Raw genomic sequence first — 21745 nt, 5'->3', positions numbered from 1 at the left:
ACAGCGTTGAGGAATTGTCTCTCTCCAATTTGTGAACAGCGGAGATCTGCACCCATGTCCCGGGATACATGCATGATGCATCCGACTGGCAATCATGCATCATGCAGAACTGGATCCGAGAGCATAATACAGTAGGTTCGCAACGATTATCCTTTTCCAATCCTTTTCACTCATCGATATTATATAAACCCGACAATCATCTCCGTATTTACTATCATGGCCCACATAGTATTATGCAGATTAGCGATCTTCTAATCCCCAGTCTATCGTTGTACTTAAGTAAGTGAACGTTTGAATTTCCGTGTGCCGTGTGCCGTTCCTGTGACATTGTCACTTTACCGTCTCACTTTGGTTTGTTGACATCGTTCCAAAACCATGATCACCGAACTTCTTTTCACTTGTCTGCGATTTTTGCCGTCTACCCTTCGTCTAAGGATCTACGACTATTGTTGGTGGTTGGGAATACGACTGTATGGACCAACAGACTTCTTCGTACAACGACTTCCCGGTAACATCTACATGAAGCGAGGAACCAAAGCCTTGCAGGAAGCAGAAGCCATACGTATTGTCAAAGCGCGCACCTCGATTCCAGTTCCAACCGTATTAGATGCACTGGATGGCTGTTTTATCATGACCCGCCTGCCAGGTGAACCTCTTGGCAACCTCTTTAGCGAAATGGAAGGAGAACAGCTTAGCGCTATTCAGAATTCACTGTCTAGCATCATACAGCAGCTGCGTGATATTACGAGCGACGAAAAAGGCGTCGTTTCTGGCCCTTTGCATTCCCTGCCATGCTGCGACATTAACAGGGTTGACGAACTGGCGTTTGGTCCCTTCCACGATGTTGCGGAATTTCATGAATACCTCTTGTCTCGCACCCCTCCTCAGTACCAGATCTCTGCACGTGCCAAGGCAGCCAAAGCATATGCCAGACCATTTCAAGTCGTCTTCACGCACGGTGATCTTAACTTAAGGAACATCCTCGTCAAAGACAGGCAGATCACTGGAATCGTTGACTGGACTTGCGCTGGGTGGTATCCCGAATACTGGGAACACGGAAAGGCCATATATGTCCATCGCCGTTTCAAAAAGTGGCTGGATGTCTGGTCAAACATTCTGCCCAATTACGAGGACGTGCTTGATGTCGAGAAAGAGATGTGGAAGACATGTTCTTTTTAAGAAAGTAACTTGTAAGTCTGTAGTCTGGCCATTTTGGTTTTGACTGAGTCGTTTCTATCCAGTTTCCAGTGATGTATTGAATACATTCCCTGCTACGATTTATCTCCCCAGATCTCATCCCCAAGGGTCTCCATCCATTTTTATCTGTAATATGGGTAGAAGTGAGCTTCTCTAACTGCCCATTAATTGGCATACTGCGGATTACCTGGAAACCTTAGAAACATGGAAAGTTGCTTTGCCTTTACCCTGCTCAACATTCTCCCTATTTTCTTGAGCATATTGTAGCAACTCTGCTTGTAGCGCATCGACACTGTCACACTTGAGTACACCATTTCTCTCGAGTACTCGCACAGCCTCGCGGACCCAGATACGACAATTGAACACTGCACCACGATCTTCATCTGGACTTGCCATGGGGATGGCTTTGAGCAACGCAGTAAGCGTTTCGATGGTATGTTTATTCAAAGTTCCGATTTGAACAAGAGCCGAAAGACTTTGAGATGTAGCTGCGTTCCATGGTTTGGCTTCGAATTTGAAGGCACCGGCTAAAGGTTGGTCAACGGAGTTGAGCGATTCGTCCTTGCGCATCTGCAATTGAAAACGTACAGTTATTATTTGCATGCACACATATGCCGTTCTTTGTGTCGGCTGCGACCAGCCACATTAGCCAGTGAAAGTTCTCTGGGTCTCCTGGTGGTGGATAACGAATGGTAAGACCGATAGAAATGCTGTTTCCAGGAAGTGACATGTTAGCTGACGATGGTGGGTGACCTTTGCTTGAGACGGCTCAGTATTATAATATCTAACTATCTGGATGGATGGATTGCAAATCGAAACTGCTGGAACTACGAAGACACCCTTATAGAGTATCCAGGCTCCCAGGCTCCTTGCTTCCCACCTGCCGAATGAAGCACATTTCGAACGAGTTGTTGTGGGATGTGGCTCTTCGTTCGACAGGTGCCCTCTATATCGGAGCCGGTAGACTAGGGCGATTAGTAGCCTTGTAATAATACACGAAATGGGTGTACATATTAGTATGAATACATACACGTATATCACAATGCTCATTTACCAGTGCCAGACCTCGGAGTTCGAGCATCAGGCCATCAATTCGACGTCAATCGACATTTGACGCTAGACCTGAATCCGTTCGAACCTTACCTGACGATGGCAAACATGTACAGGCCTGCTTTGACGCTACCATGTTCACTCTACAAAATCACTCAACCCACAATTTGACGGTGATGCTCTACGTCACTGGCGCGCCATTCGTGTACCAATCCTGCCAACAAAGAAATGTCTCAAACGACCTCTCATTCCTTCACTCATGGCGAAGATAGCTGTCGTCAACGATTTCGTATTCTGTCTTACTCACGGTAGTGAGGTCTGCAATAAATGCTACTTTGATCATAGAACGACCAACAATCAGCGGATGAAGAAGCAACTCTCCAAGGCATTCCCGAAGCTATCCGAACAGGACCTCTTGGTGCGTTTACTGGTATGAATTTCTTGTCTTGGCATGTTACTCGAGCTTTCAATCCAGGATCGTCCACCTCTAAGTAATGCACTCGTCCTTGCACTCGATTCCGGAAAAAAGGATCCCAGCGGTCTGATTTTGTATCAGTGCAGATTGCATAACACGACGAATTGTAAGACATGCTTTGACTGGATCAATCTCGCAATAGCAAATCTCAAGAAAGCCTCAACACGCGGCAATGTCATCGCTATCGAAGCTACACGAGAGGAGAAATTGGGCTTTCTTTCATCCATGGGGGTCGAACTTTCACCAAACACACGCCTACCGGAAGAAGCTGTTGACAAACGGCTGAGAGGGGCGATAGATGGGGCTCAATACTTTTACAGTGTCATCGATGAGGTTCCTGTAAACCCCGCTTCCTTTCCTATGTGGTCAAAAACGGATCCTGAAAACAAACCTCTCGTACTGGCCGTGCGCCGTGGCAATTTCGCCGAGGTCACAGCGATGTTGAAGGCACGCGGTGAAAACCCCTTTCCGCTGTACCAGAATGCATTTATGGACGTTCGGCAGACTTTGATGACTCTGGGGAAACATTTTGACGACGGTCACCCCGAGGCGGTCCTTCAGGACAAAGGCCATGATTATGCCATCTGTATGCGAGTAAGCAAGCCTCTCGACTTCCTGATTTTCGGATCTCTCCAATAAGGTTTCTTCTCTGGTAACTGACGCCATCTTTGTGTCGTAGGTGTTGGAAGTACGAAAAGTCGCTCTAGATGTGCCTATGTTTGTGGTAACATACGGTCGTGGAGCCCACAATCAGCCTCTAAGCCCCACCTTTGGATGGATATCAGATGTTATTGCCCGTAGTCAGAGCAACAGTACCAAAATTGGATTCCCGCAAATCATTTCTACTCCAGAGGAGCAAAACCTTCTACTTAGCATCCTTCAAGTCAATTCAAAGCGTCTCTCTGCTGACTATGTCCCCGACCTTCGCAAAACTGAAAAGCGCTTTATGGTTTCCTTCTTCCTCCCTATCGGTCCCCTTTCTCAGCTGGATATCGGAAAGTTGGCGAACTGTTCGGGCTGCATCGTTTGCGGAAACAAGACTATAAGCAAGTGTTCGGGCTGTCTTTCTGTTGAATATTGCGGACGTGGTAAGCTTCAACTCGCACATGAGGTTAACACGGCCACTAAGACACCCTTCAGATTGTCAAAAGTTGCACTGGAAAGAGCACAAACCTATGTGCGTGTCCTTGAAAGGGGGAACGTGGCATACAGTTACCGTGTCTACCGAGGCTCCGGAGATCCGCATAGCTTCTTTGCTCGAGGGCAAACCTCTGGTAGCGAACTATCTCAACAACCAGAACCCTTTCCATCCCAGCGCCTACAAATCTAAAACAGAAGTTCAGTCGGCAGATCCTACATCCCTCCCTCCGAATATCCATGGAGACCGCCCTTTCCTTGTCAAGATACAGTGTCCTTTTAATCCTGTATTGCGGTCACTTGGGGGATCTATGTTGATTTATGATAGGCAGCGGAGCTTCCACGCACATTTCAGTGCGGCTGACGACCAGGCCACGTATGATGAAGCTATGAAGCAGCCCGGGATGGCGACGCAGCTCAAGATCTACCGGTGGGCGAAGCGTGTCGGGGATTGTCAGTTGAGTATATGCTTTGATCGGCCCCCGTCGAAGGATCCGCTGTGGTGAAGTAGACGTTGGAATGTTTCCTCGATGTCTTTGTTTCGTATAATTTTCAATCTGTTTCGAAGATTTACGTATTATAAGAGGAATTGACTCGTAGGATCGTGAGAATCTGCTTCCTTAGGGGACTTACCTCGTGGGTTGGTTCGTCCTGTTTACCTCCTTTTCTCTGTCTGTATCCTGTCTGCGTTAACGCTCTTATCCCTATGGACGACGACATCATCAACGGCTTCATGTTCTGCGAGCCTCATGGCAGCGAATACTGTAATGTATGCTGTCGTGACCACCGGATGTGCAACAACATCCGCATCGAAAGCGAGCTGGCCAAAGCTTTTCCAGGTATCTCGGAAGAACAACTTATGGTAGGTTCCGACCACATGCTTTCACGAAACCTCTCAAAAAATTTCTCCAGGACCGCCCTCCCCTTTCCAACGTTATCAAGGGTAAAGCGATTTCTAAACAATGCGACGCTGAACGCGAACCGCTTTATCAATGCACAACACACAACAAGGTCGATTGCGACGCATGTTTTGACTGGGGAAAGCTCGTTGTAGCTGAATTTAGACGCGTTGCTTCGACATTTGGGAAGGAAATTCCGGTCGATCTGACGAGGGATGAGAAAATGGGTTTATTGGCTTCTATGGGTATCGAATTGCCACAAACAACACGCCTTCCGGACGATGCGCTCGAGAAGAAGCTTCGAAACACCATCGATGCTGCTCAGTACTTCAAGGACGTCATTGCCAAAGCACCCATCGACCCGGCGACTCTACCCCTTTGGCCACTGCGTTCTTCATCGAAATCGCTCTCTCAAGCCACTGCACGAGGAAATCTTGGTGAAGGATTAGGACGTGATGGAATTCTCAAATCAAGGGGCGACGTCCCATCCTCGTCGTATGAAAAAACGTTCTTGGCTTTGAGAGTAATTGTTGGAGAGTTAGCGAAAGGAATGGATGACGGCGTTCAATCTCTGGTTCTGCAGGACGAAGAACAATCCAATGCTATCTTGATTCGAGTTGGTCGTTTCTTGCTCAGTCACTCCTCGTGATTCACGCTTACTTGAGCACTCTCCTAGGTGGTTGAGGTGCGAAAAGCTAATTCAACTGTTGATGAGGTCCCCGTTCTTTTCGTCCTCTACACACACAACACACAACACACACCTATTCTACAGGCGGCGGACTGGTTTGCAGACCTCGTTGCCAAGGGAGGCCAGTCCATCCAAATTACCGCACCAGTGGAAGTACAGAAGCTCTTTCTCGCGTTTTTGCACTTGAACAGCAAACGTATCTCCCCCAGTTACCGTCCTACACGTCGGGCATATGAGAGTCATTTCGTCCCGTCCTTCATTATTCCAATCGGTCCGATCAGCTCGATGGAAATAGGGAGTCTCACGAAATCTGCGGGTTGTGTTTTATGTGGAAAGAAAACCTTCAAGAAATGCTCTGGTTGTCTCGCAGCTGACTACTGTGGTCCCGGTCAGTCCCTTCTCTATACGTCGCCATTTGTCTATCTTCTCACGGCAGTTAATTAGAATGTCAGAAAGCTCACTGGAAAGAGCATAAAGTGACCTGTAAATCCCTGAAGGGAGGCACATGGCGTACTGTAGAGCTCGGAACTGCGAACGATTTGTTCAGCGAGCTTACGGGCTCCGGACAGGGACAGGACATGTTCTTTAGTACCCTCAATTTCCAGGATCCATTACGTGGACGAAATTCCGCTAGCATTAAATCCTCCTCCTCGACTCCTCCCAATATACATGGGAATACCCCTTTCCTCGTCAAGATACAGCGATCCATGGGCAGTGACAATGACCCGATGTTGGTATATGACAGACAGAAAAGCTTTCAAATGCAGTTGATTCGTTCAAAGGACGTGGGTTCACATACAGAGGCCCTCAGACAGATGAACGACAGCGCGACTGGACTCAAGATATACAGATGGGCAAAGCGTATTGGAGATTTGCAATTCAGCATATGTTTTGATCGACCGCCACCTTCCGACCCCCTGTGGTAAAAGAAGTTTATGTTTGGGATTACGTTGTACAATACTGTATTTTAGTTTGTATTTGTATCCAGCGTGCGCTATCCGATGCAAAATGAAATGGTATCGCTCAGTGTGACGTTCCATTCTGGGGTTGCACTGAAAATGTCCAATCGGTACGGGGATCTTGGAGTCCTTGGATGGTGAGCGCTTGAGCGCTTGAGCACTCTGCGGCTGTACGTTCATACTCACGTCCTCGCACCGTTGTTTGATTCTGGCGGTGAAGCCTCAAGAAGTACGAGTAGTCGCTGTGCACAACTCTGGAATAGAGGTCTCCCGGGGCTTCAAAGCCAATGAAGCGAATACGAATTCTTCTATAGGGAGCCTGAACGACTTCAGTTCAATTCGGAGACATGAATATACTGAAGACTCCAGTTGGAGGTTATCTTGAATACTTGCTTGGATCTCCAGTCTATCGTAATCTCCAGGATTCGTAAAGAGTTGATGCAGTCAAACATCAAGCTAAGATACCACTACTCAACATCCATGCGAGTCGTAGGGTGGACGTTGGTTCCGTAAACACTGTTCAGTGCAGGCAGCTCCCTCACGCCACACACTTCCTAAAGATGCCCAGCAGTTGGATCCATACCTCGGAGTCGATTCCTAAGGAAAGGTATCAAAGCCTCGAGAGTTGTGTACTTAGTACGGCGCGGAGGACGGGAAAATCGCTCGCACGGGCCGTGTACAATGTCCTGTGCGCTCAAGAATTGACAGTCAGGCAATACGCACAAGGGACCGACCAGTTTTCATTTCCTGACCCTCGGATGTTAATAAAATTGCCCTGTAACAATACTTTGTGCAGTTTATATCCAACCCGCGATACATGACTCTGTTGTCGTTGTTTCATTCTAAAGTTGTATCGAAAGTGCCCAATCCTCGGTAACGAGCACCTTGGGATCTTTAATGGTAAGCACACTAGCGGTTCCTTCCTTCTTCTCTCCAGCGGCTACTCCAAGGGTATATTCCCACGCCAACTGCTTACCACTTCCTTCCACTTTGACACTAGATGGCTTTCCACTCAGCCCGACCACCACGACTTTCTCAACCCGAACATCCTTGACCGTTTTTGCGAAAGCATTGGTCGGATCGAATTTCGTCAAGGCTGCGCTATCCACAGCTTTCTCAGGTTGCGCCTTTCCGAGGTCCTTGTTTGAGATACGCAAAGTTCGCTTCTGAGGTTGTTCTGCGACAAATTCGCGCCAAATGAAATTACCGTCACGGTATGAGTAGGAGACGCCGTCGTCAAGGTACAGCTCTCCTCGTGCCGATCCGGTCTTGCTGAGGGCTACACGAAGAGTGAAAGGATCGAATTTCATGAGGGGTGCAGACCTTCTTGGACGTTCTCGAGTGGCTAGGATTGAGCCGCCACGGAGGAGAAGGGGGAGTTGATGGAGAGCAGCGGGAACGGTGACGTTTTTCCCCTTCGAGCTTCCGCGGTAAGCGTGGTTGCTGAAGTAGTCGTAGTAAACCTATGGCAACGACTGAGATATGTGATACGTTCGAGACAGGAATGACGGTTACCTGGTCTTCGGGAATATAAACCGAAGCTTCAGTAGCACCCTTCTCAGTCACTGGTTTTACCAACAAACCAGAAGAACCGAGCCAGAACTGATCATCCAATTCAAATCCAGCCTTATCCTTGGGGAAGACAACGTAATGAGGGCTAAACATGACGATCAACCAGGGGAAACAAATGAAGCTTAGGTCAGATTCTTACCGAACCACCGGCAAACCAGTGACAGAAGTCTCACGGAATGCAGTGTACCATATCGGCAACATGCTATACCTCAGACGGAGGAGATCCCGTACAATACTCTTGTGCGGTTCATCGAGAAGGAAAGGCTCACGCCTCTTGGTGTCGATGTGCGCGTGGGCACGGAAGAACGGAGAGAACACGCCAACTTGGTACCAACGAACAAGCATCTCCGGTTCGGGATTCCCAAAGAAACCTCCGACATCAGCTGCACACTTTGCGTTAGTCGTCATCATTTTTTAGGCATTCAAACGAATCCCCTTACATCCAGCGAAAGCAAATCCACCAACGCCGTTTGCTAGGACCATCTTGATACCGACAGCCATGTGTTCCCAGGTTCCAAGGTTATCACCGGTCCACATTGCACCAAATCTATGAGAACCGGCGTAAAATGAACGAGTGAGCACGAAAGGACGTTGGGGAGGGTCGGTACGAGACATCACGGCCTGCGAAGTTAGATTGCTCTGCAGAAGAAAGTTAATTTGCAGGTTGATATCATTAGTGATCAACAAACTCACGAAAAGCATTCCATTGATATTGTGGATGTCACGGTGTTCCCAACCGCCATGGTGAATATTATCCTTGGGCATAGTAATTTCAGGACCGTTGAAGACGGAAGGCTGGTATCATCGTTCAGCGTGGACAGTCAAAAAGGGAGTAGTTAGTCACCTCGTTCATATCATTCCATATGTGAATATCCGTGGTACTTTCCGTCCACGACCACGTATCCCGTTTGTCCGTCTTGTAAAGATCAATGTACCATTGCCAGGTCGCAGGGTTAAACATATCGAGCCATGCACTGCTACCGGACCAGCACCATCCTTCGTACTCATCCTCGGATTTCGTTTTCACCAAAAGTTTGCGTTCCGTAGCCTCTTGGTAAGCAGGATAATTTGATGTACGTTTCAGGTGAGGATCAATGATCACTACCATCTATACAAGCCGTTAGCTGCCTCCTTCGGAAAGAGACTACAGAACCCGTATACCTTTCGCCCAACAGCCGCAACGTCGTTCGTCATTTTGACAGGGTCGGGGAAGTTCTTCTTGTCCCACATGAAGTATTTGTGTTCCTCTGCATATTCGATATCCAGCCAGAGTACGTCCACGGGCATGTCGTCCTCATCGAATCGTTTCTGGACCGTCCTTATATCATCTGAACTGACATAGTTCCATCGGCATTGGTGGTAACCCAAGCTCCATTGTGCGGGTAGAGGTGTAGGACCAACTAACCGGGCCCATTGAGCGAATATCGCTTCGGGCGTAGGTCCTGGCATCAGGAAGATATCCATAATACCAGACTCGGATATCCAATGGGTCTCAGTAGATTTTTCCGAGCTATGGCCAATGTCAATCCAGGTTTCAGATCCAACTGCGTGGAAAATGCCCACAGTCGAGTCGGCTGAATGGGCATGGAGGACAGGGATGGAGCCGTACAAGGACATGGGGGAAGATGCAAGGTATTCAAACACATCAGCGTTGTAAAGACGATATGGGTCACTGAACGTGGGTGAGTCGCCTGTTGTGGTTGGTAGAGCAAGGTTCGTGGCATGTTGGGGGATACCATACACAGTGGCATGGTTGGGGAACGTGATATCGATGGAGAGAGACTCGGGACCTATTAAAGAAAGCCAATGAGTGTTGTTCTGAATTGCGTTTCTATAATAAACGTGCCTTTCGGTTTAGAATCTGTCCATGACGAGAAGCTTTCCTCCCAGTATGCATCCTCCGAGTCGCCCTCAAACCAAGCTCGAGGATTCTCTACTTTAGCTTCGGGCTCAACCTGCATAACAACTTGCTCTGCCCCTGCATCCGGGGCAACTTCTCCTTCAGGTTTAGTTTCTTCTTCTTTTTTCTCCTCCTTTGGTGGCTCCTTGTTGCGGAAGTGTTCCATATGAAGTAATCCTTGACCGTTGAGTACGACCTGTTCCTTGCCATTTCGTAGTAAAGAAACCTTCAAGGGTTCGTACTGCACGATTAGTTCGACCTCCTTCTTCACACCATAGACCGCTCGTAGATCCTTCTTGCCTGCAGTCCATGAAACCGTGTTGCTAATTGTAGGTTCATCAACCAGAGCCCAAGACGCTGCCTCATCATAACGTTTCTTCAAACCGTCCACTTCGTCCATGCGAACTCTGACCACGCCGTCATCATGAACACGTACTTCCAAGCTGAATTTGATGTCGGGGTATAAGGATGATTTTACTGCAGCCTTTGCAATAGCTTCTTTGGGAGAAACTGTCACCAAAGAGGGATCTACAGAGTAGGGAGATTTCCAGGAAGACGATGCTTCCTTTGCGCGCGTGGATAGAGCACGGCCACGACGACAAAACCCGGATTGGGAACAAGTTTTGAAGTCCTGGGATTTTACGGCGAGAACGTCTGGCAAGAGAAAGAGGCCACCGAAAAGCGCGACCCAACGCATTTTCGGTTCTTGTTTAGGGATGTAAAGAGGCCACTTGCAATTGATCGAGGTGGCGGGGAAAGTTGCGCACGATTTTCAGGACACGTCGATGTCGACCTGCCATTTTCGGGCATACCCCCTGTCCGAAAACGCTCACGATATAATTAACCACCTCACTACCAGGACGTTCTGCAACCTAGAGTCCATAAGAAAGAAATTAAATGAGTTGACTACTGTACAATGTGTTAAAGCAGAATCCATAAACCAAGCCTAAACCATTGGCAAATTAGCCTGGAAGCCTGGTTTTAGTCGGTAATGCATTCCTTCTAAGATAACATCAGGGTCCATCAAGTCCCACCTGGGGAGAGGTGACCTGCGTGGCAGTGGTCCAACGCGCCAAGGTTTCGATGGTTTGTTATTTGACTGAGGCGAGGTCGGTGTTGTTGGCGTTCCATTGGGTTTCGAGCCTTGGCGCGGACGGGTCGCGACCTGCTCGACTCTGAGAGGGGATGAGACACGTCTAGAGGTTCCTGAATTCTTTTCTGGGAAACTGCGCGCATCGTTCGTGTCTTCCTGCCTCACTCTCTGTGATTTACCTTCAATGGACTTTAGGTAGGGCATTGCAGGTCTGTCTTCGTAGATCCTCGAGCGCGTTGCGCGAAGAGTTGAGAAAAGGGTGTCAAAGTCGACTTCAGGCTTCGATATGACGGCCTTTTGGGCCTCGTCTGCAATGCTACCGTCTCCAGACATCTGGTAAGTCGTGTCAAAGTACATGCAAGAATAGATAGCCACTTGGAAATACCTGCTCCTGACGCAAGAACGCATTCTTCTTAAGAGGTGGAGGTAGTTGTCTCTTTGCATTACGACGATAACTCGGACTTCTCTTCTCGGGCGACACTTCGGAGGATGCACTTGGTAGGAAGGTGATCTCAGAATGTGAAATGTCGCCGTATCCAGTGAAGGTATTCTCAGCGTCAAACGAGGCATCGGCGGATTTGGGACAATTGTCACCATAGAAGGCACCATGAATGTTGTTCTTACAATCGTTCAGCAAGTTCTAAACTGTGAAGATACGAAAAAGCTAACTCACATCTGGCATTTTCGGGTTCAAAGGAGTATTGGGTAGAGAGAATGACTCGAGCCACTGCTATATATACCCACAAGAAACAGCGGCCCATTGTTTACAGTAACAATGAGGCATTCCGCCGAAAACGTCCAAGAATGGTCGATAATGGGTCCATGGCATGAAAGGACAAAGGAAGAATCGAGCCGGCTTGCCGGACAGAGTGCCGCTGAGCTTATTAGTCAGGCGGTCATAGCTTGTTCTTCTGAGTCTTCTCTAGTCCATGCTATGTGTGCTATATGATATTCCGCTGTTCTCGCCCGGCTGCGATTCGCAATAGTGGCCTTTCTCGAGAAAAAATCCTCGCGTATGAACCTCAATCCTTTCAAGTTGCGACCATTATCATTAGTACCATCTACATTCATGGGAGATACGAATTTGGGGTTGGGTCTTGAGGAACAATGGGTTGGCTTTGGTGGTGGGTACACATTCGGACTCTGTGTTTCTGATGATGACTGGTATGCAATTTTTGGGCGGACAGCAAAGAGTCGTGGGCTTGGTAGACACGTTATTAACGTCTTGCACTGTGCAAGGGTAATTTGCATCTATATGGACCCTAAATTGGCGCTGTTTGGGCATGAAGTGATATTGGGTGTTCTCAGAGTTTTGGAGGTTCATCCGAAATAGCATGAGAGCAGCTGGCGAAAATCAGCGAGACGGTTGAATCATTTGAATATTTGGTAGACGGGGACCCTTCTAGTTTCAAGTTCACTATTTCCGTCCCATTCTTGGAAACCCAAGGACCGAGATACCTCCAGACGTGAACCGTCTGGAGACACTTGAGAGATGCTTGTCAGTGTGAGTATCCTGTATGATCTCAACGGTGTCCAGCTCTGACTTATTTATTTTCAGTACTTCGTTGGTACGATACTCTCAAATTTCATCTTCGCGCTGCTCCCTCACGCCGATTCACCCGCCCAGTCACTGGGGGAGTGTTCTTTGCCTGCGATGTTCTAGATATCGAGCTCGGGTGCATATGATGGGGAATCCTCGATCTTCGAAAACGGCCCGTCAAGAGAGGATTGGTGATACTTAAATGCAGCACAACGGTATCTGCCATTGTTGGATCAGATCACTTTGGAAGAGTACAGTCTGTCTATCAACTCTCCCTGACCCCCTCGATCTTAATGCTTTTGCAGTGGGAAACAGTTCTGTGGGGCGTTGCCAACGCGCGAGAGTGTACGGTCGGTTATTCGTCGAGCGGACGTCGGATTGTTTGAGTTCTGAAGCTCCTACTAGTGGTATTCTCGTTGAACTGCTTAGTTCCCGTAATCTTCTTCTTCGAAAAATTCCTGAAAGGAATTCAATGTCAGTTTTTACCGCACAGAAAAAAACTTTCAGTATACTCACACCGCAATTCTTGTCAGCCTCTGAGTTTGATATGGCTGGTTCGGAACAGCTTCGAAGATGTTTAACCTGGATGAGGAACGAGGACGTCTATGTGTGTTGGATCCTGTTGATGATCTATGGCAGTAGTTCGTGGATATCCTTTCCGAAGGGTTTACAGGAGACTGAGGTTCTTTCAAGCTAGTTTCATACTGATGGTGATTCCTTAGTCTCAGGCCTGTAAGGTGCTGGGTGTACCTCTTAGCTAACCTGAACTTCTCGAGTAGATCGGACGGGGGGACGCTCGAACCTAATGAAGGCTGTTTATCGGGATGGTGAGTCGATATTCAACTATCATTCGATCGAGTACCAAGGCCCAGACGGATAGGCGTCATTTACTATGCGTTGATATTCAGTGAGACTCAACTCCTTCCGTCGAGGGGGTTAACTCGAACTCACCTTGCCTTGAACAGCGGTATCGGTTGATGAACGTCATCATCATTCTCTTTTTGCCGGTGAGCTTCTTTGCTGATAGATTGTTCTGCTGTACGCACTGATTCTGTTCCTCTGTTCGTCAGCCTGACCTCGTAATAATCATATCTCCATATCCGCTGAACTCTCATCGAATATTGCCTATATTTTGTAGTTTCAACACGTCCTTCACTCCGTTCTCGCCAGCCGTGCAATTTTTCACATACGAAAAGTGGCTCTTCAATAATCAACCAAGGATGATTGTGTCCTCTGCGCGTAGAGGGGGGAGGGGATGCTCCCTGGGTTGACTGAACCGTTACGAGTGAGATTCGGCGTGATCTTCGTCACTCAGTCGACGCAGGGCTTCCACCTGAACGAACAATATGTTGGTTTGCCCTTCGTAGAGTCACCATTCAAGGAACAGGATGCTGGGTTTAGAAGGATAGCACGAGACGACTCGGACCGTCCTGATTCGCTGAACTATTTATGTAATTGAGATATCTTACTGTGGAATAGGAATACGTTTGCATGTACCGAGTCCGCTCGTTTAGAGTACGAGAATACAACCGCGGGCAAACATTGTTTACAACTTTTACTCAGTATCATCGACAGCTCCTGCATCGGCTATGCAAGGTTGACCAATAGCAACATCGGTCGCACGAATAGATCCAGGAAACACGCTTGTGTTTCCCTGCACACTGATGCAGAGGTTCATGCCGCGGGGAGATGGAACGGAAATGGAGATAACCTTAGTGTGGCTTTTGGGTAACTCGCTCGACTTTTCCATCTTCAATACTGCCTTGATTGCGTCCACACACATGTCATCTACCTGGTCGTGAGTATACTTTGGGTCTTCGACATCGTCATCCCAGGTTGTCTTGATTTTTTGGTTGGGCTGAAAACGTACCATCAAAGCGATGTCCTTCCAGACTGAATTATAGAACACGTACCCTACCGACTCTAAACGTGAAAATGGAAATGCCGGTTTCTTCGTTCTTGTTCCTTTCTGCCTTCCGGTTGGCGGGAACTTTGAGCAACGCAGTTGCCAGATGTCTGCCAGAGGTGTTGCTCTGCCCCTTCTCGGTGCCAAATACATGGGGTTTGATCTTTTCCCATTCCTTTTTGGCATTTTTGGTAAATTCAGCGTCTTTTTCGTGTTCCTGCCTTTGCTATTGGAAGTCGGTCAGGATTAAGAAGAGGAAGTACACGGAACATACTTTTTCTTCAAAGGCCTTGCATTCAGCGGGTGTCTTGGCCAGAGAGTCAGGAGAGGCAGTAGATCGACCGACACACTGGCCGGATATGTTGAACCCACAAACCAAGCCCTTGCTACTTCTGACTCCTACTAAACCATAGAATGAGCTTCACAGATTTTGACCAGTCTGAGTATCCGATACTCACTGCAACCGTTGCATGTAGTTTGTTTGGCGCAATCTTGTTCGGCAGGATCAGGTGCAAACAAGGCTTGGGGCCTCAAGCTGAAGTTGCTGTTACACCACGAAATTGGGACCAAAATGTCCATGGACTGATCAATACCGTCAGCCATCGTTAGTGCCTCTCAAATTGACGTTACCTGGTATAGACCTGAAATTCAAGTTCAAATCTAATTTGGCCTTTCATTCTGAGAGTGCATGGTCAGTTTGACAGAACTGAGCAGAGGAGTCCAGTGTGTTGATGTCAGACCAGCCATCGCCAGATGGGCTGAGATGATGAGATGTCGTATTATCATCAGATACCCGCCGGCCGCCAGTCTGGGTTAGCTTGGACTACTTGTTTTGGAAATTAATATAATATTTGATATAATCATTGCAGTTCTTGCTCGTGTCTGATTCCAATAAAAGATTTATTATATTATTATATTATATTAAGAGCAGTACAAATATATACACATAAGGAATAATGAACAATCGAGAAATATGATCAGAGCTGGCATGCAACTATAGTTGTCACTACTACAGCTGAGATCTTCACCCTACAGTAAGTGTCAGTCTGTCAGTCAGTCAGTTAAGAAAAAAGAGTTAAGTCCTACTAACATAAGAGGAAGAGCAGTGTGGCAGGATGCGTGCGGCGGGCATATTTATACGTTGCGCCTTCTTTGGTCATATTTGTTGGCATAACACACTTCTGTGGAGAGGACCCATGTGGGATCCAGAAATACCCACTCCGTCTGTGGGGCATTGGTGGAGCAAAATCAATGGGGAACTCGGGGGCGCACATTGGGCGCACATGTAGTTACCCTGCGCAGGACAGAACCCTGAACACGCCGAAAAAAAATTTACGGTAATTATTTCAAGCCTTATTTTTTAGCGTAACAAATTAAATGTGCATTTTTTTTTTTTTTTCGGCTATGTTGCTAACATAGATAAGTACTAATCTGACTATCTCAAAAAATTTGGACAGTGTACGGACCAAATGTGGTCTGACCGTGACAAATAGCCAAAAGTCTGAATTAAGGTGACTCCGTAACGGTATCCTGACCCTATCCGGCCATAATCTGGGCTGATGTTGACCATACACTGTCAGACATCATCAGACTGGGACTTGAATTTCAGACACTCATCAGAAACTGATTGCATCTTGCCCATCTATGCACAGGCTGTTGATAAGTGCCCACTCAAACTCAGGTTGGGATTCAATGATAAATACATGGTTGTGTACTGATTATGTCTCCCAGACTAATGTTACTTTGTCATCTATATCAGGAGTCGAACAGAATCACCCTGGTTTCGTGGTGTATTGGCAAGTCGGATACCCCAAATTAAACAGACGACAAAGAGGGAGGATGCAATGAATTTGAAGCGCGTAGAGTACATGATGCTGAGGGAAGTAAAAAATAGCACCAGGGAGGTTGGCAATCCTTTATACCATCTTGAGGCCGAGACCAGCCAGTGTCACAGTGATACAGAACCGTGCTTATGACAGTGACAGGAAGAATACGACTTTGAATTTGAGAGCTCCAAGGTTTGCTGTCGACGTGGACCATCAAAGAAGTTGGAATAGATACTTGTGAGTCATGGAATCTAATTTGAACAACTCAGGCAGGAGTTTCCAAAACAGCCTGAGAAACGGGTGTTGCGTGCTATGGCTCTACTAGTAAGCTGCTTTATATATGCCGGTCCGGGAATTCCAGCATGTCGATCAAGCGTTATCTCCACAAAGGACTGCTACTAACCACGAGCTAGTGTTTCAAAATTTCACGTGATGCACCTCGGACATCAAGTTCCCGTCTAAATTTTGTCTTTGGCTTCAATTGACTGTTAGAACAGCATCTCAACTATTTGCATCCAGTGAATTGAAATAAAATACTCACTTTTAAGTGCGGGAGAAGTGTGCCGGCGACAGGCTCAGCAAAAGTTGGGTATTTCAAAAAAATTTCCCACCTAAGCGAGTCGCCGCCCTTGGCCATCATGAGAAATTCAAAGTCCGACCGGTGCAAGCGCATGACCGTGTTGCGTCCATACTGTACAGTATTGGATTTGTTGCAGTGTTAAAACTCCGCTCGGCCGATGGTCACAAGACGGATGGTCACAAGACGTCAACTCGGTCAAAAACTTTTGTTCATACTGCGCAGCGATCCGTCCTCCTCACCTTGCTTTTTGACGGTTGAGACGAAATAACATGGAAAATGATTCTTCCAATTTTTGAAGCCAGTCAGTTGGCTGTCTGTTCTTCAAATAGCTTAACATTGACTCCTAACACCGAGTGTGATGGAAAACTACAAGGTTATTACCACGAAAACCACTAATTTTGTAAGGGAATCTTGACATCCAAGGTATTAACACTGTCCACTATCTATTCCGTCAAAGTCCGAACCAAAATCAACCCTAGAAGAAGTAGTAAAGGGCAAATTTGAAACACCTACCCCGTTTGAAACACAGAGCCAAAAATAGTAAGGCCTAATAACCAATGGGTCGCATTTTTGATACTGCGGCGTACATAATGAAGGCACATCTGCACTGTACGTCGGTATCCTACGGTGTCCACAGAAGGATTTAAACCCTGGTGAACATAGGCCGTAAAATACGCATGATTCGACAATGGACGTTGGTTGTTCAAACAGGTTTGGGCGTATTTCCGAGTCCGAGGAACGAGGACGAGGCTGTTGCTATTTTTTTCGTGCTTCTTAAGGGTGAGAAGAAATTTCCTTTTATATCCACATTTCACCTGCCTTTCACTGCAACCGCCATGTTCAGCTATGCATAAATCCTTTCCACAATTTTTGTAGATAATATACCTAGTAATATAGTCTCTTATAAAATCTCGCTGGCTGTGATAGATTTATATGCATCTACATCTTGACATGGTTGAATAATGATTGATGAAACGACAATATTGAGACAAGTCAATAGATAGAGAGATAGATTACACGGCGTGGTCCCAGAATTTGTAACTGCCAGAACTACCAATGACCAGTATTGTTACTCTTGATGTACTATGTCCTCACAATCTTATGCTACACTGAATCTGTGTCAATCTGGAATTGGTCCTTGTTATTTCTCCAACCTGCGCAGCGGCTCGAGAAAAAATTTCTTATCGATCAAGTTGATCAGATATCGAGCTGGGAGAAATCTGGCCCGATCTGCTGACGTACTTGAAATACGAAGTAAATCCTCAGCCAGACAATTTAGGGATTTGCCAAAACCATATAAGGAGGTTTTGCCTACCATATTGAGTAAAATCAATCGGGAACAAGATCTGTGACACGCACGACTGATAAGATAGAGCACAACTGATAAGATAATGGGACACGCGTCTCTGACGCGACTTGGTCCTTGACCTCTTCCTCGACTGCCAGCTAGACCGGGCAGCTGTCACTTCTAAGCCCTAAAATCTGGTGAGTGGATTTGTTCTCATATCTGAAATATACTCTTAAATTGTCTACGATTCAATCTTTGTTGAGCCTTGTCAAAAGCAGATTCATCACTGGGCCTTCAAACCATTCTCGACATCCACCGTCTTCACTAAGCAATGATGACTCTTTCCTTACTCGGGATCAAGACTGTACTGCTGCGAACACGCGCTGAAGATGGCTTCATACCGTCAGTCGAGGCATATAAAGCCTTGATCACACCAAAGACATGAGCCGTCACCCTAGTTTCGCCCAACAACCCTGTAAGTCTCTTTGTGGTTAGTTTTTTATGAACATAAGCTCACGTGATGGCCGACTCACAGACTGACGCAACCTATCCACCCTCACTCGTAACGTCTTTCGCCTCACTAGCCTCCTCAAACAACATTGCACTGATCCTTGACGAAACCTACCATGACTTTATTATCCCAAAATCACCGCCCCAGTTCCTATTCTCTTCCCCAACATCGGGATCAACCTTTATCCACCTCTACTCCTTCTCTAAATCATATCGCATCCCAGGGCATTGCGTTGGCTGTATCGCTGGAGTAACGGAGCCTGCGTGTGAAGCTCTGCCACTTATTATGGGCATGGCAGTCTGAACTCAGGTGATTTGGTGAATAAAGGGTTGAATGATCTGAAATTTAAGAAAGTCGTTGGTGGACCTCTCAGTGAAGTCATAAAACTTGTTGACAATGGTCTTATCACGGTGAGTCGTGGTTCAGATCGCAACAGATATTGTGGGCTTATTGGCATGACCATCACAGGGGCACCTGGAAGAGAAGAACTGGGCCATTGCCCATGAGTCTTTGCTACTTGACGTTTTTCCATTCAAATCAAATCCCTGACTATACTCACGCTCTTACTAAGACTCGAGTAGCTTTGGATACCATTGCCCTCTGTTCCACGTGGTATTGGTATGTCGCATTCTGTCAGTTACATATGCATACTGAAATGAGTCTATAAACTACGCAAGATTGACCTTGTTACCTCGGATTTGGCACTGTCAGCGGTCCCCCGCTGGCCCACATACCACAATGTCTTATTCCAGAGTTACATTCATTTTGAAGAAACACTAACCAGTACTTCACACACAATCCATATTATAACCAGATTCCGGAAACCTAAGCGGCTGCCTGATGCAGATATTGCCCAAGAATTTCATCCCAAGCACATATTCCACTGTTCAGACTAGCGCGGCGACGCTTGGCTTTGAAATTTTCTGGAGTAGCAGTAACATGAGCGCAGTAGAACCATTCTGTGTTGTAAACATTATCAGTGATCCCCTCATTCTTGTATTTTTCCTATTTTTTGGGTTTAGTCAAGATGAGAAAAGACGCTAGAAAGATGAGAAAATAGCGTACTAGTTCCATATTGATGAAAGCTTTTCCCTCGCCAGGTGCTGGGCCATTCGAACTGTGAGAGATGTAAAAGTCAATGGGATAGCCGTCGTTGACAACTTCGAACCTGGTAGATGTCAGAAAGGCAGTAGATACCCAACTGACTTACTTAACAGTCATCCTATGGTAGTCATGGCTTCGCTCCTTACCCCAGATCAACTTCATCTGATCCAATTGTGTCAACTTGGGAAGAGGTTCGCCATCAGGCCAGCAGATGGCAGCACTCGGTGTCAAAAGACCAAACTCGGCCCTGGTGAAATTTGAGATGAGTGGTGGGTTTCAAGGGTTTCAGAGAGATCACGAAGACATACCAGTCCGACTTGATGGAGAGCATGACCTTGGTTTTATAGATCTTTGGGTTATCTACGATCCAGTTAAACACCTTCTCAATGGTGGGTGCAAAATCAGCAATTTCCTCCTTGGCTGAATTTTTCATCAGAGACCAGAGCTCATCCATGACGAAGCTCAGAAGAGAAGGATTCTGTTGAGTCATTTTCACCCAATTCTCAAAATTTGCGTAGGTTGGCTTGATAACAAGGGGCTGGGCGGCATTGCTGTCCCCGCCAAACACAGACTTGAGCTTTTGCTTGTGGAGGAGATAGTCCTTGTACTGCGACATTAAAGGGCGAAGTATACCACTCAAGAGTCAACCTAATATCAGAGCTACGGGAGTAGCACCAACACCAAATCAATCCAAAAACTAGTAAACCTCCGTGTAAAGTCTATCAATAACTCTACACACCAGGAAAGATTGCAAGGGTGGACTGCTTGGCAAAGGTTACGCACAAGATCACAGTCTCAGTATCGTATGAAGTTCTTATGAAATCAATGTGTAACTGCAAGTGTAAAAACACCACAGCTATGGGATTCTAAGGTTTGTAGGGGCTCTGTTTATTGTCCAGTGGACTAAGTGGGACTATGAATTTCGTCTATGGTAAGACTAATTCGAACGATTGGAGACTATTGCCCTCGACGGACACGAAAACTAAGTCCTCGGCGGACACGAACGCTAAGACCCTCGACGGATCACAAAACAGTAATCAAGACCTCGGCGGCCTACGGACGGATAGTTCTCTAGTTTTGACCTTGACGGTCTCGTATGGTTCAAATCAAATCTTATCGTTTCACTGCACAAAGACAGGGCAAATCTCTCTATTGGGTGTCAAGAGCAGTTACTCACGGGCAACCCACTCAGGACTTTCCTACGCACGGGTAGTACTTTTTTATCTATGGATACATGAGCTGCTTTTATACTACTTCTACGCTAGCTTTGTAATCCTATCTCTACTTGTTTTATCTCTAAAAATAATGCACCGTAGCTACGAATCCATGTGGAATCTTATCGCTAGGGACTGCTACATGTGCAGAATCTTGTCTACGGAGCTTTTCCGTATTCGAATCATATGACTTTGTGTGTCCAAGTAGTTCCAGCATATGGATCCAGAGTTCCGAGTCGCCATAGCACATGAACAGCATGGACTCCGAGATCCGTTGTTCATTCCTGCCTGGTTCCTAGGTACTCTATCTGTGATCTGGGATCTGTATCATGTCTTTTTGTCTTTTCCTTAGATCGGGACTCAATCTACAGTCATATCAAATTTCTCCTAGTCTGCGTGGTCCTATGTCCGATTTCTTGTCAACTAAATCCCCCGTAGAAGTAGGTACTCCTAGTATGAAAGTCTTTTGACTTTGTTAAGTTCTGCTACAAACGGTTCCGTGAAGACTACAAGTCTTCTAATAGTACAATCCCTTGATATGCCAGTGCATAGTAGAATGTAGAGAGTAGAACTCGGTGAATTACCGCTTAAGTCCTCTGCTCATAGTGTTCTACAGGTTTCGAACGGTCATACAGTTTTCTGACACGATCTACGGCTCTCTCTAACTGGTCTAGCTGCGCCTACGGCACATTCTACTAGCGGCACTAGCTTTAACTAGCAATTCGGGCTCACTCTAGTTCTTAATACGATAAATATTGCTCCGTAGCACTGTTTAAAGTGCAAAAAGAACCTTGTAGCATAGTCAA

General features: G+C 46.7%; 8 protein-coding genes across 9 annotated transcripts; 3 read left to right on the top strand and 5 right to left on the bottom strand.

Annotated features, from left to right (window-relative positions):
* Positions 1-375: 375 nt before the first annotated feature.
* Positions 376-1179, top strand: E1B28_010325 (uncharacterized protein; the record flags this gene model as incomplete). The annotated part of the gene is made up of 1 exon (XM_043155281.1): positions 376-1179. The coding sequence occupies one exon, from the start codon at positions 376-378 to the stop codon at positions 1177-1179; it is 804 nt and encodes a 267-aa protein (XP_043007746.1).
* Positions 1180-1380: 201 nt separating this feature from the next.
* Positions 1381-1927, bottom strand: E1B28_010324 (uncharacterized protein; the record flags this gene model as incomplete). Its single annotated transcript, XM_043155280.1, has 2 exons — positions 1381-1724; positions 1786-1927. 2 exons carry the CDS (start codon positions 1925-1927, stop codon positions 1381-1383), a joined length of 486 nt encoding a protein of 161 aa, XP_043007745.1.
* Positions 1928-2334: 407 nt separating this feature from the next.
* On the top strand, positions 2335-4365 carry E1B28_010323 (uncharacterized protein; the record flags this gene model as incomplete). 2 transcript variants are annotated; one of them, XM_043155278.1, is made up of 4 exons in its annotated part: positions 2335-2665; positions 2723-3316; positions 3402-3810; positions 3863-4365. In XM_043155278.1, the coding sequence occupies exons 1-4, from the start codon at positions 2507-2509 to the stop codon at positions 4363-4365; spliced, it is 1665 nt and encodes a 554-aa protein (XP_043007743.1). In that variant the 5' UTR covers positions 2335-2506. The 2 variants fall into 2 exon arrangements, with proteins under 2 accessions (XP_043007743.1, XP_043007744.1); XM_043155279.1 differs by having other exon boundaries at positions 2335-3316.
* Positions 4366-4499: 134 nt separating this feature from the next.
* E1B28_010322 (uncharacterized protein) lies at positions 4500-6481 on the top strand. Its single transcript, XM_043155277.1, has 4 exons — positions 4500-4721; positions 4772-5374; positions 5435-5834; positions 5891-6481. Exons 1-4 carry the CDS (start codon positions 4566-4568, stop codon positions 6370-6372), a joined length of 1641 nt encoding a protein of 546 aa, XP_043007742.1. The 5' UTR covers positions 4500-4565; the 3' UTR covers positions 6373-6481.
* A 766-nt stretch (positions 6482-7247) lies between these two features.
* On the bottom strand, positions 7248-10574 carry E1B28_010321 (uncharacterized protein; the record flags this gene model as incomplete). Its single annotated transcript, XM_043155276.1, has 8 exons — positions 7248-7868; positions 7921-8062; positions 8117-8360; positions 8418-8616; positions 8671-8772; positions 8822-9085; positions 9139-9767; positions 9824-10574. The coding sequence occupies 8 exons, from the start codon at positions 10572-10574 to the stop codon at positions 7248-7250; spliced, it is 2952 nt and encodes a 983-aa protein (XP_043007741.1).
* A 249-nt stretch (positions 10575-10823) lies between these two features.
* Positions 10824-11652, bottom strand: E1B28_010320 (uncharacterized protein; the record flags this gene model as incomplete). The annotated part of the gene is made up of 3 exons (XM_043155275.1): positions 10824-11303; positions 11356-11589; positions 11644-11652. 3 exons carry the CDS (start codon positions 11650-11652, stop codon positions 10824-10826), a joined length of 723 nt encoding a protein of 240 aa, XP_043007740.1.
* A 2413-nt stretch (positions 11653-14065) lies between these two features.
* On the bottom strand, positions 14066-15165 carry E1B28_010319 (uncharacterized protein; the record flags this gene model as incomplete). The annotated part of the gene is made up of 4 exons (XM_043155274.1): positions 14875-15165; positions 14691-14818; positions 14424-14642; positions 14066-14368 (listed from the first exon to the last, which is right to left on the bottom strand). The coding sequence occupies exons 1-4, from the start codon at positions 15017-15019 to the stop codon at positions 14066-14068; spliced, it is 795 nt and encodes a 264-aa protein (XP_043007739.1). The 5' UTR covers positions 15020-15165.
* A 4281-nt stretch (positions 15166-19446) lies between these two features.
* Positions 19447-20341, bottom strand: E1B28_010318 (uncharacterized protein; the record flags this gene model as incomplete). The annotated part of the gene is made up of 4 exons (XM_043155273.1): positions 19447-19626; positions 19687-19789; positions 19832-19972; positions 20034-20341. 4 exons carry the CDS (start codon positions 20339-20341, stop codon positions 19447-19449), a joined length of 732 nt encoding a protein of 243 aa, XP_043007738.1.
* Between the last annotated feature and the right edge of the window lie 1404 nt (positions 20342-21745).

The sequence above is a fragment of the Marasmius oreades genome, chromosome 6 (assembly GCF_018924745.1).
Source record: "Marasmius oreades isolate 03SP1 chromosome 6, whole genome shotgun sequence".
Lineage (NCBI taxonomy): Eukaryota > Fungi > Basidiomycota > Agaricomycetes > Agaricales > Marasmiaceae > Marasmius > Marasmius oreades.
This window is presented reverse-complemented; position numbering and strand designations above follow the sequence as displayed.